The 14,662-nt window shown below is 41.3% G+C and overlaps 1 protein-coding gene across 3 annotated transcripts in view; it reads right to left on the bottom strand.

The window, feature by feature from the left end:
- The window catches only part of lnx1 (ligand of numb-protein X 1), a 46,289-nt gene that overhangs the window by 20,472 nt on the left and 11,155 nt on the right, over positions 1 to 14,662 (bottom strand). Inside the window, exon 1 of one of the 3 annotated variants that reach the window (XM_047374572.1) lies at positions 8,266 to 8,418. The exons of the other annotated variants lie outside the window; for them this stretch is intronic. Coding sequence (XP_047230528.1) covers positions 8,266 to 8,357 — 92 coding nt within the window. The 5' untranslated portion in view covers positions 8,358 to 8,418. Of the gene's footprint in view, positions 1 to 8,265; positions 8,419 to 14,662 lie in introns of those variants that run through there. 3 annotated transcript variants of the gene reach the window in all.

Genomic DNA, 14,662 nt, shown 5'->3' with positions numbered 1-14,662 from the left:
CCTTCCCACTGCAATACAAATTACCCCCACTGAAGTGACGATGGCAGTTCAGGTGTTCAGATACCGGAGGTGGGCGGATGTTTGCTCATGCGTTAATTCTTCTGCTTTAGGAACAGGTTCTGCATGACATGAATGTGCTACCTGTCTGGCAAAATATCCCCAGCAACACCTGATGTGTAAAAGGAAAAGAGGGAAGGAAAGCATCTGTGCCTGCAGGTTTTTCTCACCACAGAATGTGACAAATACAGTAAGTGTGTCTGTGTGAAAGGCTTATTGAGACATGTGAGTGTATTCTTAGAGCACTAATGAATTTGGGGACACACAAACACAGTTGGAGATTTATCTACTCATTAGTCAGTTTAGAGCTCAAGGGATGGTTGTTTTTTGCAGTTCATATTGTCTAAACTAACTGCCACTGGACAGAAAGAAAAACAGAATGGTTTTAGTTTTTCTTACTACTAAAAAGCAAATAGCTGTCCATGCATGTTCTGAATCCTATTCTTGTTGCTTACATTGTGCAGTACAGAAAAGGCGATGCTGAAAAAACAACCTTCAGAAGTTGTTAATTCAGTGTGAGCCCTGACCTTGCAGAACTTCTAATCTATCTCATTCAATGGGAGAATACTTGCGCTCTGAACCAACTTTAGGCTAAGAGCCAAGCAAAAATCTTACAGAATTTTCTAGGCAGGAAAAACTGCACTGGGCTCTGGGGAAGAGCACGTTGCCATACAGCACATAGCCATGTTTCCAGTACAGGAACCTTTTCCAGAAATCAGGATAGCTTTCTGGAGTCATTGTTATCCTTATGTGACAGGCGGCGAGTTTGTAGGGGTTTGTCCTGTAACCGGTCATTTTGAACCGTCATTACGTCTGTCTCAGTCGTTCTGTCCTTGGGCAAGACACTTCACCCGCCTTGCCTGCTGATGGTGGTCAGAGGGCCCGGTGGCACCAATTGAATGGCAACCTCACTTTTGTCAGTCTCCCCCAGGGCAGCTGTGGCTATCATGTAGCTTACCACTGTCAGTGTGTGAATGCGTGTATGAATGGGCGAAGGTTAAGCACTTTGGTGTCCTCGGATTTGAAAAAGCGCTGGTCATTTACCATTTTCAACTGTATTCACCAGACTAAAAACAAATTACCAGTGTATATTATTTACCCCAGAAAAAAACGAATTCAGTCATAAGTTTAAACTTTTCTACAGCTCATGTCTTTTGTTAAATTGTAACTTTAATAGTAAGAGTTTAAAATCACTGAAGTCTGCTTATAGCCGTCTGTGTGGAAAAAGGGGGAAAAAAAACCAACTTCTTCAGTCTACATAATATATTTGTTTCATGCTGTTTATGTTCAGAGGCAGAAATACAAACAACCAGAGCTCCCACAATCACTTACAGAATGAAAGTTATGAAATGAAGCAACAGCTTATGTGTTTGTGTATGTGTGGAGAATGCTCTTTTGGACCACTTCTCTCAGGCTTCATTAATTAAATACCCATGAGGGTCATAAGCACCGAGTCGTAACCTCAACCGGTGCTCTCACTGCAAAAGGTAGACATAACAGAACCTAGTATTTGCCTAAATCCCTTATAATTTATTTGAATTATACCTTTTACAAGTTAAAAAGTGCAATTGCTGTGACAGACTCAGCATCTGGAGAGACAATGGCCCTGCCTAGTCTCTACAGTGGAAACACTCAAACAAAGAAGAAACAGCCAGTTCCCGGTCTTATAGTTAAAACACACCTATACACATACTCATAAAGTAGCCAAGGAGGAATACTGGTGCCAGTTTGACTGGATATTTATGTGGTTGTTTGGAATTTTAGAAATGAAGCTAATTTATAGCTTACAATCTGTTAAGATCTTAGCTAAATTATATGACAATCTTGTGTCTTGAGATGCTCCAATCTGAAAAATGTCATTGTGGGGATGTAAATGCTCATGTATAGGCCTTTAAAAAAAGGCTTTCACTTTCAGCCTCCGAAAACAATTTTTATTAAACATGCTAAAATGCTGAGAGACTTATCAACTGCAGGTTACATATGAACAACTTGTACCCTGTTAATGGAACCTCGATTCAAAAATTTTGAACTATTCCTTAAAATTTGATAAACGGAAAAGAGACAGAATGATTAAGGATAGAGTGACATAAAGACACAGTAATCCAGTTAATGATGAACCAGGGGAGTGTTACTCAGATGATGCGCATGTATTTTGACTGGATCCGCCTGCTGTGAGTGGTAATCCCATCTGCTGCATGAGCAGGGGGTCAAGGCACAGGAAGATGGGGCAGTCACTGATGTGGAAAAAGAAAAACCGCTTCCTAAACACAGACCTGCAAAATGCACACTGAGAGCCAGGATCTGTTGGGTGTAACTCCTCACTTCCTTTGAAGGCGATTGTGTGCTGAAAATAAAAGGAAAAAGTGCAAAGCTGTAGATAAACCTTTCTGCTGAAATTTTCCATTGTCCTCCAATGCAGCAAGGAGCAGCCGGGCCGGTTTGGCATGCTTCATTCAGCTGAGTTTTATGGGTGCAGACGATAAGCAGCCTCGTACCAACATAATATGTTCAGTCTGCTGGTTAAAAGCAGCTCCAAACTTTTTCCAGCCAATCAATACGGGTAATCATCAGTTGAGCTCTGACCCAATGATGAAGCTGGAAGGGTATTTATGCAGCAGTTTACTGTGTCAGTTTCTAGTTTCTACCAAGTAAGCAATCTCTTTTCACTTTTGTCAAGAGCAGAGCAAATGCAAGCAGCGATTTATTCTCTGCTGCCTGGCTGAGCTAGATCTCAGGCTCACTGATGCGCCTACATCCACCTCAACAGTGGCACTGTCAAAGCAGTTGTTATTTTCTCTCACCGAGGTGCCAATTGCTCTAATTGTAATTTCCAAAACTCCATATAGTGCATAATCACAGAGAATCCCTGCAAGGCCACTGTCCCACATGGCCCTTGTAGCCATTAGCAAAGTCCTAGTTTCTCTTCTTTCCCATGCCATCATGCCTGCACCACAGCCCAACCCAAAGCCTAGGCAGTCTGCGGGGTGCTGCTCACGTTCAAGATCAACTCCACCCCGTTCTCCTCTCAGCTGTCAGCTACAGTCTGGTGCCTGCCAGGCCCGCTCGTACGGAGCCTTCTAACAGATTAGCCTGATGCAGACACGAGGTTGAGAACGTCATTTCGTCCTACTGGTGTCAAGCCTTGAAAACCCATAAACAGCAGCCAGACTTTGAATCAGCACAAGGCAAAGGTTAAGAGAGACACAATCCTCACATACATCTGAGAAAGTAGGCCACTTTATGTAAATGATTCAGCGCAGATTTGAGCATGTGCTGCATTGCGGAAACAAACATGTATCTAAGTTTAGTGAAATGCTTTTCGTACGACCGAGCAAACTTGGTGCCATCTGTAAGCCTTCTCTGCATACTGACGCTAATACCCCCTTACCTTGCTCCTGTGCTGTTTTCTGCTTGAACGGTGACATATCTGAGAGGAAGGCTCTGCTGAAGTAAACACTCTGACCTGCTGTTCGCATCTCCTTATGAATAAATGAATACACATTTCAACTGTTCTATGTGACCGAGTACAGCGCTCATACATGAATTGTATACCCTTTAGTTACATGATGTCACATTTTTACTTTGGCCTACTGTTTATTTTTCCTTCATACAGTGCTGTGTAAAAATGTTTTGTTTTTTAGTGTTGCAAAAACAAACTTCAATGTATTTTATCAGAATTTGTTTTAATAGACCAAAACAAATTAGTGGAAAATTGTGACCTAGAAAGAAAACAATGGACAGTTTAAAATTGTTTTTCCAAATAAAAGTTTGGCATGGATTTTAGTCAAACCCCCTGATTAAATGCTTTGTAGAATCAGCTTTCACTGCAATCACAGCTGCAAGTCTCTTGGGGTATGTCTCTACCAGTTTTGCACATTCAGAGACTGACATTTTTGCCCATTCTTCTTTGTGAAATAGCTCAAGCTCAGTCAGATCGGATGCAGAGTGGGCTTAAAAAGCAATTTTCAAGTTTTGCCACAGATTCTCATTTGGATTTTTTTGGACTGGTTCAGTCAAACACTTTATTCTATTCTATTCTATTCTATTCTATTCTATTCTATTCTATTCTATTCTATTCTATTCTATTCTATTCTATTCTAAACCATTCTGTTTTAGCTCTAGCGGTGCTCTCTTTTAGATCTTAGTACCAAAATAAACAGCAACCAAGAAACCCCCTTCACGTTCTACAAGTCAATCTGCTGAGGTCTCAGTCTTTTAGATCATGTTGATGTAGTTGTGGAACCCAATGGAAATGGCCTAGACCTTGCAGTATTCACATGAGCAATATGCATAGCAAGTGTGGGGGATTTCCCCTAAATCTGACTGAGCTCTGTGATGCGGTCATCAAACAGGCTGTTCAAATGCATCTAGTGCTTTCAATACAAGCAAGTTGTTGTATGCCATCCTTAACATGTTTGTTCCAGGACTACCCCATATTTAGCTCTATCCATCTCTCATCAACTCTGACAAGCTTCCCTTGTCCCTGATGAAGAAAATCATCCCCACAGCATGATACTGCCACCGCCATGTACACTGTTAGCTTTTCACCACACAGTGTGCATGTAGTCCCAAAAGTTCATTTTAGTAAAGAAGATTAACCTGTGTATTTGTCTCCTTTTACTTTACAATGATGTATTACTTTGTGTTTGCTTATCACATAAAATCCATGTACCAGATATTACTTTTTATTGTTTTAACACGTGATTACTTTTGGCAAGGCCCTCTAACATCATATGAGTTTTGTTTTAATTTTCTGTTTTTGCTAAATGCCTCCTTGCCTGTTGCTTCTTTTCTTTTTTCACTCCCTTTTTGCTCGTAGACCTACTTGCTTGGTGTGCTCATGCATAAATAAGTACTCTCATGATAGATTCCCTGAATAAGCTTCATACAAGCAAAGGAATAATTACTCTGACTTTTCTTTTATTCAGAGGAGTAGCTGGTCAGCTTGATTATTCATACTGGCTTTCAGGTATTTTTGGCCTGCGAGTTGAAATAAAGCAAAGTGAGATCCTGACTACAGTGTAGGGATTAATTTTTAGCCCAGACAGAAATCTAATTAGCAAAGTCTGCCCCCTCATCTGAGACAGACACGAGGCTGGAGTGGGCCTGGCACGGTGCCCTGCCTTTGATTTTGGTTTGACCTGATAAAAACAAATGATCTGCATTGTTCAGACTCAATGATTGCGCGGCTGCCGGGGTGGCTAATCCTGTTAGGACGCACCCATGCTGAAGATGTCCGGAGCACTGGGACTACATTTGAGCTTGCAGTGATCAAACACCTCGGAGATGAGGGCTGAAAGAATGGAAGCTATGCTAATCATAGTGTTCAAGACATCTTGGCCCTGGCTCAGGAATGAACTCAGATTAATCATGAAAGCTCTACAGCGCTGCATCGTTAGTTTCAAAATAGCAAAACAGAGTGGTAGTAAGGGAATGAGTCCAGTGGTGTTTATGAGTTGGAAGCTGATGCTCTCCTGTTTGTGCCTGTGCTGCATTTTTATTGACTGGTGCTTTTTATCACAGACACATTTATTTTTCCCTCACGATGTACATCTACTTGCAGAAAATAGGGTCTACATAGCAGCCTTTGCACACATACTGATGTGTGGGGAAGACAGACTACACCCTCTCTCATTTTTTCCATGCAACATAAACTAACTGTAGCAATCACTTAACACCAAACAGAGAGGCACTGCAAAGAGAAAGAGAGGGAGATGGAGAAAATGGAGGAGGAAGGAAGGAGGAGGCTGCTTCAGCTGGAAGCTGCTCCTGTCAACATTGTGGATAAAGACGAATGGTGTGCCACTGCTCTCCAGCCAGGCAGAAAAACACCACGTCTGCGTTTGTCTGGTCCTTGTTTCTCTCCATGTCATGTCATAATCAGCAGAAAAAACAAAAACCTTTTCCATTACACCACACACAAACCGCCAGATTATTAATACTCTTCTCTTAGTCGGCTTTGTAAACCACAAACCGATCCCTGGTTCCATTTGAAGTTGTCAGAAAGTAGCAATATACTGGGGATGCTGGGTGCCATCACCATGGCAGCCATATGTATGGCCAGATTGAAGACAGGCAGAGGAAGTGACCTTCTACCCCCCTGTCTTCTCTCATCTACAATAGGCTACCTTCTAATTTCTGCTGCACCTCTCATCCATTTTATTTTCATCCACCTGCATCCATCTACCTTTCATCTCCATCCATCATTTTTCATTTCTTTTTCTCCCTTCCTCTTTTTTTAGCGTCTATTACTGTGTAATCCCGGCTCCTGGTCTTTACTGCCCCTTAAAGGGTAATTCTGTATGACGAAAATATTGGATTGGACAGGCACTCCATTGTTCCAGCATAATGTTTTGCAGTTTAATGTTATGTTTCCATCAAACTGAAAAGGAGAAGAGCAAAACCAGCTCAGGAATCAGTGCGCTTAGACTTTCCGTGGAGCTGCTGAATGTAGTCAACATTAACTCCCACACAATGAGAGTCTGGGGTCCAATACACAGCTCAAAGCACTTTTCAGAAGGACACAGAGCCAAGAATGAAGACACTCTGATATACTGTGCAGTGGTGTAAAAGGACCTCAAGTCTAATTGGCAGAATAAATTTGAAGAGAGGGTCGCTTTTATTTGTTTTTTATTTAATTATCAAACTGCTGGCTGCCATATTCTCAACAATTGTGATTGAATGCAAAAAGCACGGATCAGCCAATATAAAAGATTCTGAAAAAAAAACTTTGTTTCCATTATATTTTCATTTTTTAAAAATACTGCAAAACGGATTGAAAGGAAAAAAAATGATTAGTGTGGTGAACCAGCAAATTTGACTGTGCTACAATTTTGTTTTAATTAGTTCTAGTACATAGTAGTTTGTATTATGTACAAGGATGTGTAGTATAAATACTGCAAAACTGACTGGGTGGAAAATAACAAAACACAGTAACAACAGCGTTGCACCAGTGGGTGTGAGTTTGCTATTTGACACAAATTATTGGGATGTATCTTGTGGCATGAAGTGGCCTGTGACCTCATCTGGTAAAGTTAAGTGTAAGCAACGTTTATAACGGTGTGTGCTTTAAGCTTGATGCCTTGCTCTGTCTCAGTTTGAGACTCTTATTTTGTAGTAACAAAGGAAATAGTTCTTGAGTTGCCCCATCCCGTTGACAGGGTAAACGCGTCATCAGGATGGCTGACAACCTTCAGTTGCATAAGCATTGATGAAGCCTTTAACTCTTTTAAAAACCTATATGTGGCAGAAACGTTGACACTGAGACAAGACGGAAACTATTAAACACAGAAAATATGACGGGCTAACAATTAGTTGCTAAGAACACTAAAATTTGTATAGTCTGGACTGGATTTGATCATCTGTAAATATAAACAAATAATACTGAAACTGGTCTAACTGAATAATTCTGCACTGAACTGAGATTCTTTAAACCACAGTTTAAAAGGTTATAAAACTTCTTAAAAAACAGGGAGCATTTTCATAGCTTGTGGTTTGGTATATAAAGCATTTATTGCATTTAAAAAAAGATGTTGCTTGCCTATAAATATATATCATTATACCCCTTGTAGTTAACTTCCACAATTTTTTAAAAATATTACCAAACTGACTGGAAGAAAAATGTCTGGAGTATTTTTGCTTTGTATTAATAGGTTCTTGAGGGTTGTATTATGTATAAAGATGTAAACTTAGAACAGTCAACTATACATTTTTAATGCACATGGTCTAGTTACAAACATCTAAAGGCTTGAAAAGACTCAGCATCTGCACATAGTGCCTAAAATCCACAGTTTTGTGCAAATGTGAGCTGACATCCTGCTCCAATCAATACAGTAGTTAGGCATTCACTCACAGTGAGAACTAGAGGAAGGGAGATATGCCCTGCTGCAGTGTTGCTCTGTAACATCCAAACTGTCCTAGACAGCACAAAGCACTGCTGGTTCTGCTGCATCCCAGACAGGACCACAGCTACCAACCAAGGCATCAGGAAACTACTGACTGATCCGCACAGAGGAACACTCTGACTCTTCACGTGATGCTCCAAATGTAAACACTGGTGTAGTTCATGAGCACACAAGCCGATAAAAGTGGGAGAAAGAAGCAAGAACACACTGAACAGCTGCATGGATGGATGGATGGATGGATGGATGGATGAATGGATGGGTGGGTGGGGAAAGGATGCAGGATTATACTGAGTGTTGTACTCACAGTTCAGAATAGAGGATGTGCAGGTTACCCAAATTGTCTGTGTAGTTGGCCGGGCTGAGCCAGGGCAGAACAAGCAGCAACAGAGCCTTCATGGTCAGCCTTTACCCCCCCCCACCCCGCTCTCTGGTCCCTGATTTCCACTGAAGCTGAGGCCGTCTCTTCTCCGGTTCCCCCCTCACCCCCCTCCCCTCCTCCACCTCCAATTTTACGACTCTGCCCGTGCTGACCCCCCTCTCCCCTCAGTGCCTGCCTTCCTTCAACAGAAGCACACTCAGATGTGAATTAATCCTTCACTTCTTACCTTTTTAACTTCCCCCCCACTGCTCTTCCCCCACTTCTCTACTTGTATCTGTGCGAGTTTCTTCTTCTGCCTCAGGCTGGCTGCCTGGTCATCTCAGCTGCAGAGCCAAGTGGGCTGGTTGCCAGAGGTTGAAGATGGAACGAAGGAGGAAAAAGCAGCCAAAGCAGGTGCAGAGAAGAAGAAGTCCTGTTGTGGCACAGGTGGAAAAGGAGAAAGTGCAGGAAGAAGAGGAAACGGACCCATGCAAAGGTGGCACATTTGGAATACAGTTTGAGGTTGCAGCCCCTTAATCTGCTCTGGGCACTGGCAAGTTGTAAGAGGATTTGTGCTCGTATGCACTGAGAGCGGGTTTGTGTGTGTGTGTGTGTGTGTGTGTTTGTCAGAGAGAACAGCGCAGGCTGTGACTTATACTGCAGCAGAAACCACTGAAAGGGGGGATGGAGCAAACCAAAACAAAGATGGGGGGTGAGTACTTTGAACTCTTCTGATTGCCTCTGCCCTGTTCACATGTGGTTGGATCCACACATACACCTTCAGACACACACAGACACAGGTGCCAGTTCTGCATTCACCTCCCCGTACCCGTGGATAGATCACTCCTGCAGGGGAGAGAGAATGTGTTGCTTTCCATTGCCTCACCCCTGGCTTACAGCAATGGACTGCTCTCAGTGCAGCAGATTGGTCTGATCGCTTAAAAGAATCTGCCTGCAAGCGTGGAAAAAAAGAGAGGCTGAGCACCAAAACACACCGGCAAATCAATAGCTCTGCTGGGATGGGAGCTTGTTTCTCAAAGTGACATCAATAAGAAAGATGAGGATAAAAAGGAGAGGATATGGTGCATGTCTGTATTAAACCAAGCGAATTCCAACAGTCTAATCTTCATCTTCAAATTTAGTCAGGAGAAATAAAAGAAAGGCTATTTTTTGTCAGTACTTGTTTTGATTAGGTAACTAGGAGAGGAGAGATATTTGCTGACATTCTTAAGTATTGACTGCAGCAATTTAAAAATTAAAGAAATATGCATTTTTATTTGTAATCTAAAAGACGTTCCATCTCCCTCTGTCGGTTACACTTTTTCTGTAGTTTACAGAAAAAAAAGCGGGAATCATAAGACTAGAACCCTGTGAAAAGGAATCTCGCATAGATTTAACTTCACCTGCATCTCTGATTGTGATCTTATTTCTGCATTTATTTATTTATATTTTTTACTTTTCGAAGTATCCATTAAAATATTTTGTAAAAGTCTGGTTAACAGTGCCTTGCACTTTCTCATGTTATATCTACAAACCTCAATGTGTTGGAAAAGTTTGGAATTTGTTAAATTTGAAAAGTTTGCACATGTATTCAGCTGCTTGTAATCTGATACATTTGAATAAAATCCAGTGCAACTAACTGCCTTTGGTTGTCACTTAATGTGAAGGCCTCAGAGGTTGGTTTGAGAACATAAGACCCAGAACACAATGCAGGTCAGGAATCAATTTACTGAGAAATTTAAAACAAGAGTAGGTTACAAAACAATTTCCCAACCTTTACCTTTTGGCACAACTGCAAACTGGCAGGCCCATGGTGACACATGTTTGTGGCATCAATGAAAACGAAATTCAGCTTTTTGGCTAACATAAAAAACACTATGTGTGACATCAAGATAACACTGCACACTGCCCTGAAACACACCATCCCCACAGTAAAACATACTGGTGGCAGCATCAGTCGGGCACTTTTCTTCTGGATGGGACATGGGAGATGGTCAGAGTTAATAGAAAGCTGGATGGAGCTAAATACTGGGCAAACCTGGAAGAAAACCTGCTAAAGAGCATACAAAAGACTTTTCAGCAGGACAACAATCCTGAAAATACAGTGGAATGGTTTAGATCAAAGTGTATTCCTGTGTTAGAATGGCCCAGTCATAGTCCAGATCTAAATTCAATTAAGAATCTGCTGCAAGGCTCTCTATCTAATCTGATTGAGCTTAAGCTATTTTGCAAAGAAAATGGGCAGAAAATTCCATCTTTAGTTGTGCAAGGTTGGTTGAGACATTTAAAAAAAAATCATGCAGCTGTAACTGCAGCAAAAGGTGATTCTTCAAAGGTTGCTGACACTTGTAAACCCTTATACTTCACAGTTGTAGTATATTTTGTTGGTTTGTCACCTAATATCCTCAGAAAATACGACTTTTCTGGTTGTAATGAGACAAAATGTGGAAACATTTAAGTAAGGAAGGATTACTCTTGCAAGACAGTGGACAAATATCGCTTTCCTCACTGTTTTTTCTTCTTCTCCTCCCCAGTTATCCAATTTTCATAATGCCATCTGATGCCCTCAGGAAAGTAATTTAACTGGTGTAAATACCCTGTCTGACTAAATATTTCATAGATGGAATTTGTGTGGTTACAGGCCAAACTGTGTCTGCATGTTAATGGCTGCATGCGAGCTTACCGAGACATCGGTTGTCCTGTGGTATTTGAGCGCTACGCACAACGACAAGACCACAGGGCTCGCAGGAAATGGAAAAGTAATTGGATTGTGACAGGATGCAGTTTTCGTGAACAGAAGCCATTCTGCCCCAGATGATTCATTTCATACGCTCGCGCATCGAGTAGAACTCACAAGAACAGCATTATGACGTAAATATGTACTCATATTCTCTTATTCGATTATGTCTTTCCATTTCCCATTCATATAAGTCAAGTCATGACACTGACAGAGTGTTAAGTGTGTCGTTACATATGTCTGTTACTCTAGTTGAGTGAACACAGGCTTATTTGGCAATTTTTATGAGTCAGTCAGTCATTTTCTACCGCTTATTCCATAGTGGGTCACAGGGAGCTGGTGCCTATTTCCAGCAGTCAATGGGCGAGAGGCAGGGTACACCCTGGACAGGTCACCAGTCCATCGCAGGGCAACACACAAACAACCATGCACACACTCATTCACACACCTAAGGGCAATTTAGAGTGACCAATTAACATAACAGGCATGTCTTTGGACTGTGGGAGGAAGCCGGAGTACCCGGTGAGAACCCACACATGCACGGGGAGAACATGCAAACTCCATGCAGAAAGACCCCAGGCCGGGAATCGAACCCAGGACCTTATTGCTGCAAGGCAACAGTGCTACCAACTGCGCCACCGTGTAGCCCACTTTTTATGAGTATGTTTTAAAACTCAAGTCAAGACAGCTTTTTTAAACAAGAAAGAGAAAGAAGAAAGCATCAGTATGCTTGAGGCAGTCCTACAAAGTCAAATATTTGTACTAAAAGTAGAACAAAAAAGAGACTGATGTGAAAAAATGGGAATGCGGGGATCATTCAAACAAACAGAAAACAGGTTCAAAGAATTGCATGTGGTTACATGTGAGTGTACAAAAAAAAAATGTCCAAGCCCTGACAGCATAAACCTAACGAGAAAAACCACAGATCACATTAGGATTTTGTGGATGCATTCAGATGCATTCAGATCAGTTTCCTATCTGAAGGCCAATAAAGGTCATGAATGATTACATTAGTATGATATCAGCCCTGACCAGATGGCTGCGTCTCAGTCATTACAACTTCTGACCCACTGCCAGATTTTAGGAGAGAAACAGCCAGAAATGATGTACTGCATTATCACTAGCTTCAAAATTCAGGCTGAGAGAAGAGTGAGGTCATGCATGCAAGCTGTGTGACTTATCTCTATGTCTAGATTGAATTGAATTGAATTGAATTTTACATATTCTGAATGTCAAAAATCTCTGATGTAAGAAAATCTCTATTACCTGAGCCAAGCTTTGTGGCAAACAGATGTAGATAATGTTAGAAGTATAATGTTAACAGTTAGTACAGGAGAAGAGACGGCCTCAGCTTCAGTGGAAATCAGAGACCAGAGAGCATCCTCTATCCTGAACTGTGAGTACAACACTCAGTCTAATCCTGCATCCTTTCCCCAGATTTATATACCAGATTTATATACACATAAACTCTGCACTATATGAAGTGTTTGTGATCTGTGAAACCAGTGAAAATGTTGCAAGAATCTCGCCTTTTTTATGAACCCAATATCTTGTATGCATGTACACGTCTCATAGTGGCACAGTGAGAACATGGAAATCTCCATGTAGAAAGACCCCAGAAAGAATTCAAACCAAGGACCTCCATGCTGTTAGACTACAGTACTAAACACAGCTCACTGTGCAGTCCCAAAGGCAACAAACTGCTTCCAATTAAACGTAAAAATAAAACCTTTGGAATTCTCAATAGCACAAGTTATAATTGAGCATTGCCTTGGTTAGCCTTGTGTCATCACCACGGGGGATAATTTATTGGCTAATATGGTTATGAGACCTTTAGCTGTCAACCTTCAAATTAGAACCTCTTGCAAAGGTTTAGGTGAACATTGTCAGTAATCTCCTCAAAGAAGCTACCGGTATGGAAATCAGATGGAAATCAAAGACTTCCACAATTAAATTTGACATTTGCTTGATGCATTATGCAACTTGACGTCTCTCTGCCTGCACACCGTCATAACTTCACGCCAATAACACAGTTTGTCTCCTTAGGTTTGTCTTCAACCATTTAAAACTCTTTACCAAGAATCATAAAGAGTACTATTAAAAGAAATGTGCTCAGGCAGAAGTTCTTTTTATTCACTGCCACAACCACTGGAGCATGATAGATATGTTGAAATGGGTTATTCACAGAAACCTTTTCACATCCCTGCACACAATGCGCTCAGTGATCTCCGTGGATGTGGCCCCCTCACCTCTGCAGATAACACTCTCTAACTATGGGAGAGCAGCTGAATCCTTCTGGGAGACAGCCTCAGAGATCCACACCTCATTATGACATTCACACTACAAGAGGGGAAGAAGTACAAAAAGAAACTGATAGAGGGGAAAAATTGAGCAGAAGTATGGTGTAAGAGGAGAAAAACAAAGGGAAACTACTGTGCAGATGCTGGAAATACAAATAAGGAAATAGGGAGGAAAGGATTTTCAAACATGCGTTTCTAGGTTTTGAATGCAGCTTAAAAGGGAAAGACTATAATGTTTGGTGAGATTCATTAATTATCCTAGCAGCACTTGGGCCAGGGGAGTCTTAATGAGCATTAATGTAAGCAGACCCACACTGAGAGAAACCAAAGTGCGGCCTTTTACTGATATGTAAGCAGATGAGCTGGGCCTGGTAAGATGAAAGCCTGGTTGGAGGAGGAACTCTGTCTTATGGGACAGTATCTGCTGGTTAATGATGGGCAAAGAGGGAAGGAAAACCTATAGTCCGTGTTTATTGCAGGTTATTGCAACTTTGTCAAGACAAGTACAGATGAAAACTAAACATAGAGGGTAAAGAAGGGTCAGCATGTAGGAAATGGAAAAGTAATTGGATTGTGCCAGTACGTTTTGAGAACAGAAGCCAATCTGCTTCACTTTCATTCAGTTTCCTGTATATTATTAGTTGCCTTGGTTTTTTTCCTCTATGTTTTACCTCTTGGTTTATTTTAGTGTTTACAAAGATTTTTGTATTACTAGTCTGCCAGATTTCCTCCCTGTGTTTCTCTCTTTCTGCTCCTGCTCATTTACTCTTCTCCCTCAGCTCTCTCTTTTTATTGGTCTCAGCTGCTACTCATTTTCACATGATTACTCTCACCTGCGCTCCTTGACTTTTCTCCTCTCTCTCTCCCCTATATAAGCTGCTTGGTTTTCTCCTCCACCTTGCTGGTTTCATCTGTTACTGCTCCCTGTCTGTGGCTCTGCTTCATGTCCTATGCTCCGTGTTCTGATTCTCCATCTTCCTGTTCTTCATGCAGGTTTGATTTATTATTAAATCCTTTCACACACTATGCTGCATCTGAGCCACCGTCTGCATCTTGGTCCAGCCACAACTTCACGAAACATGATAACAGGCATTATATATTCAGAAATATAATCTGTCTAAAGCATTAATTCTGTCAATTTCTTAATTGTAAAATTAAGTGTGGAACAGACTTGAAACCGGGGCTCAGGTTTACTTTCCAAGACCACAAACATTTAACCAGAGCTGCAATGGAATAGATAAGAATACATATTAATGTGCTGAAATGGTCTAGTCAAAGTCTAAAACTAAATGGAATAGATAATTTT

The sequence above is a fragment of the Girardinichthys multiradiatus genome, chromosome 9, assembly GCF_021462225.1.
Source record: "Girardinichthys multiradiatus isolate DD_20200921_A chromosome 9, DD_fGirMul_XY1, whole genome shotgun sequence".
In the NCBI taxonomy this organism is placed as follows: domain Eukaryota; kingdom Metazoa; phylum Chordata; class Actinopteri; order Cyprinodontiformes; family Goodeidae; genus Girardinichthys; species Girardinichthys multiradiatus.
This window is presented reverse-complemented; position numbering and strand designations above follow the sequence as displayed.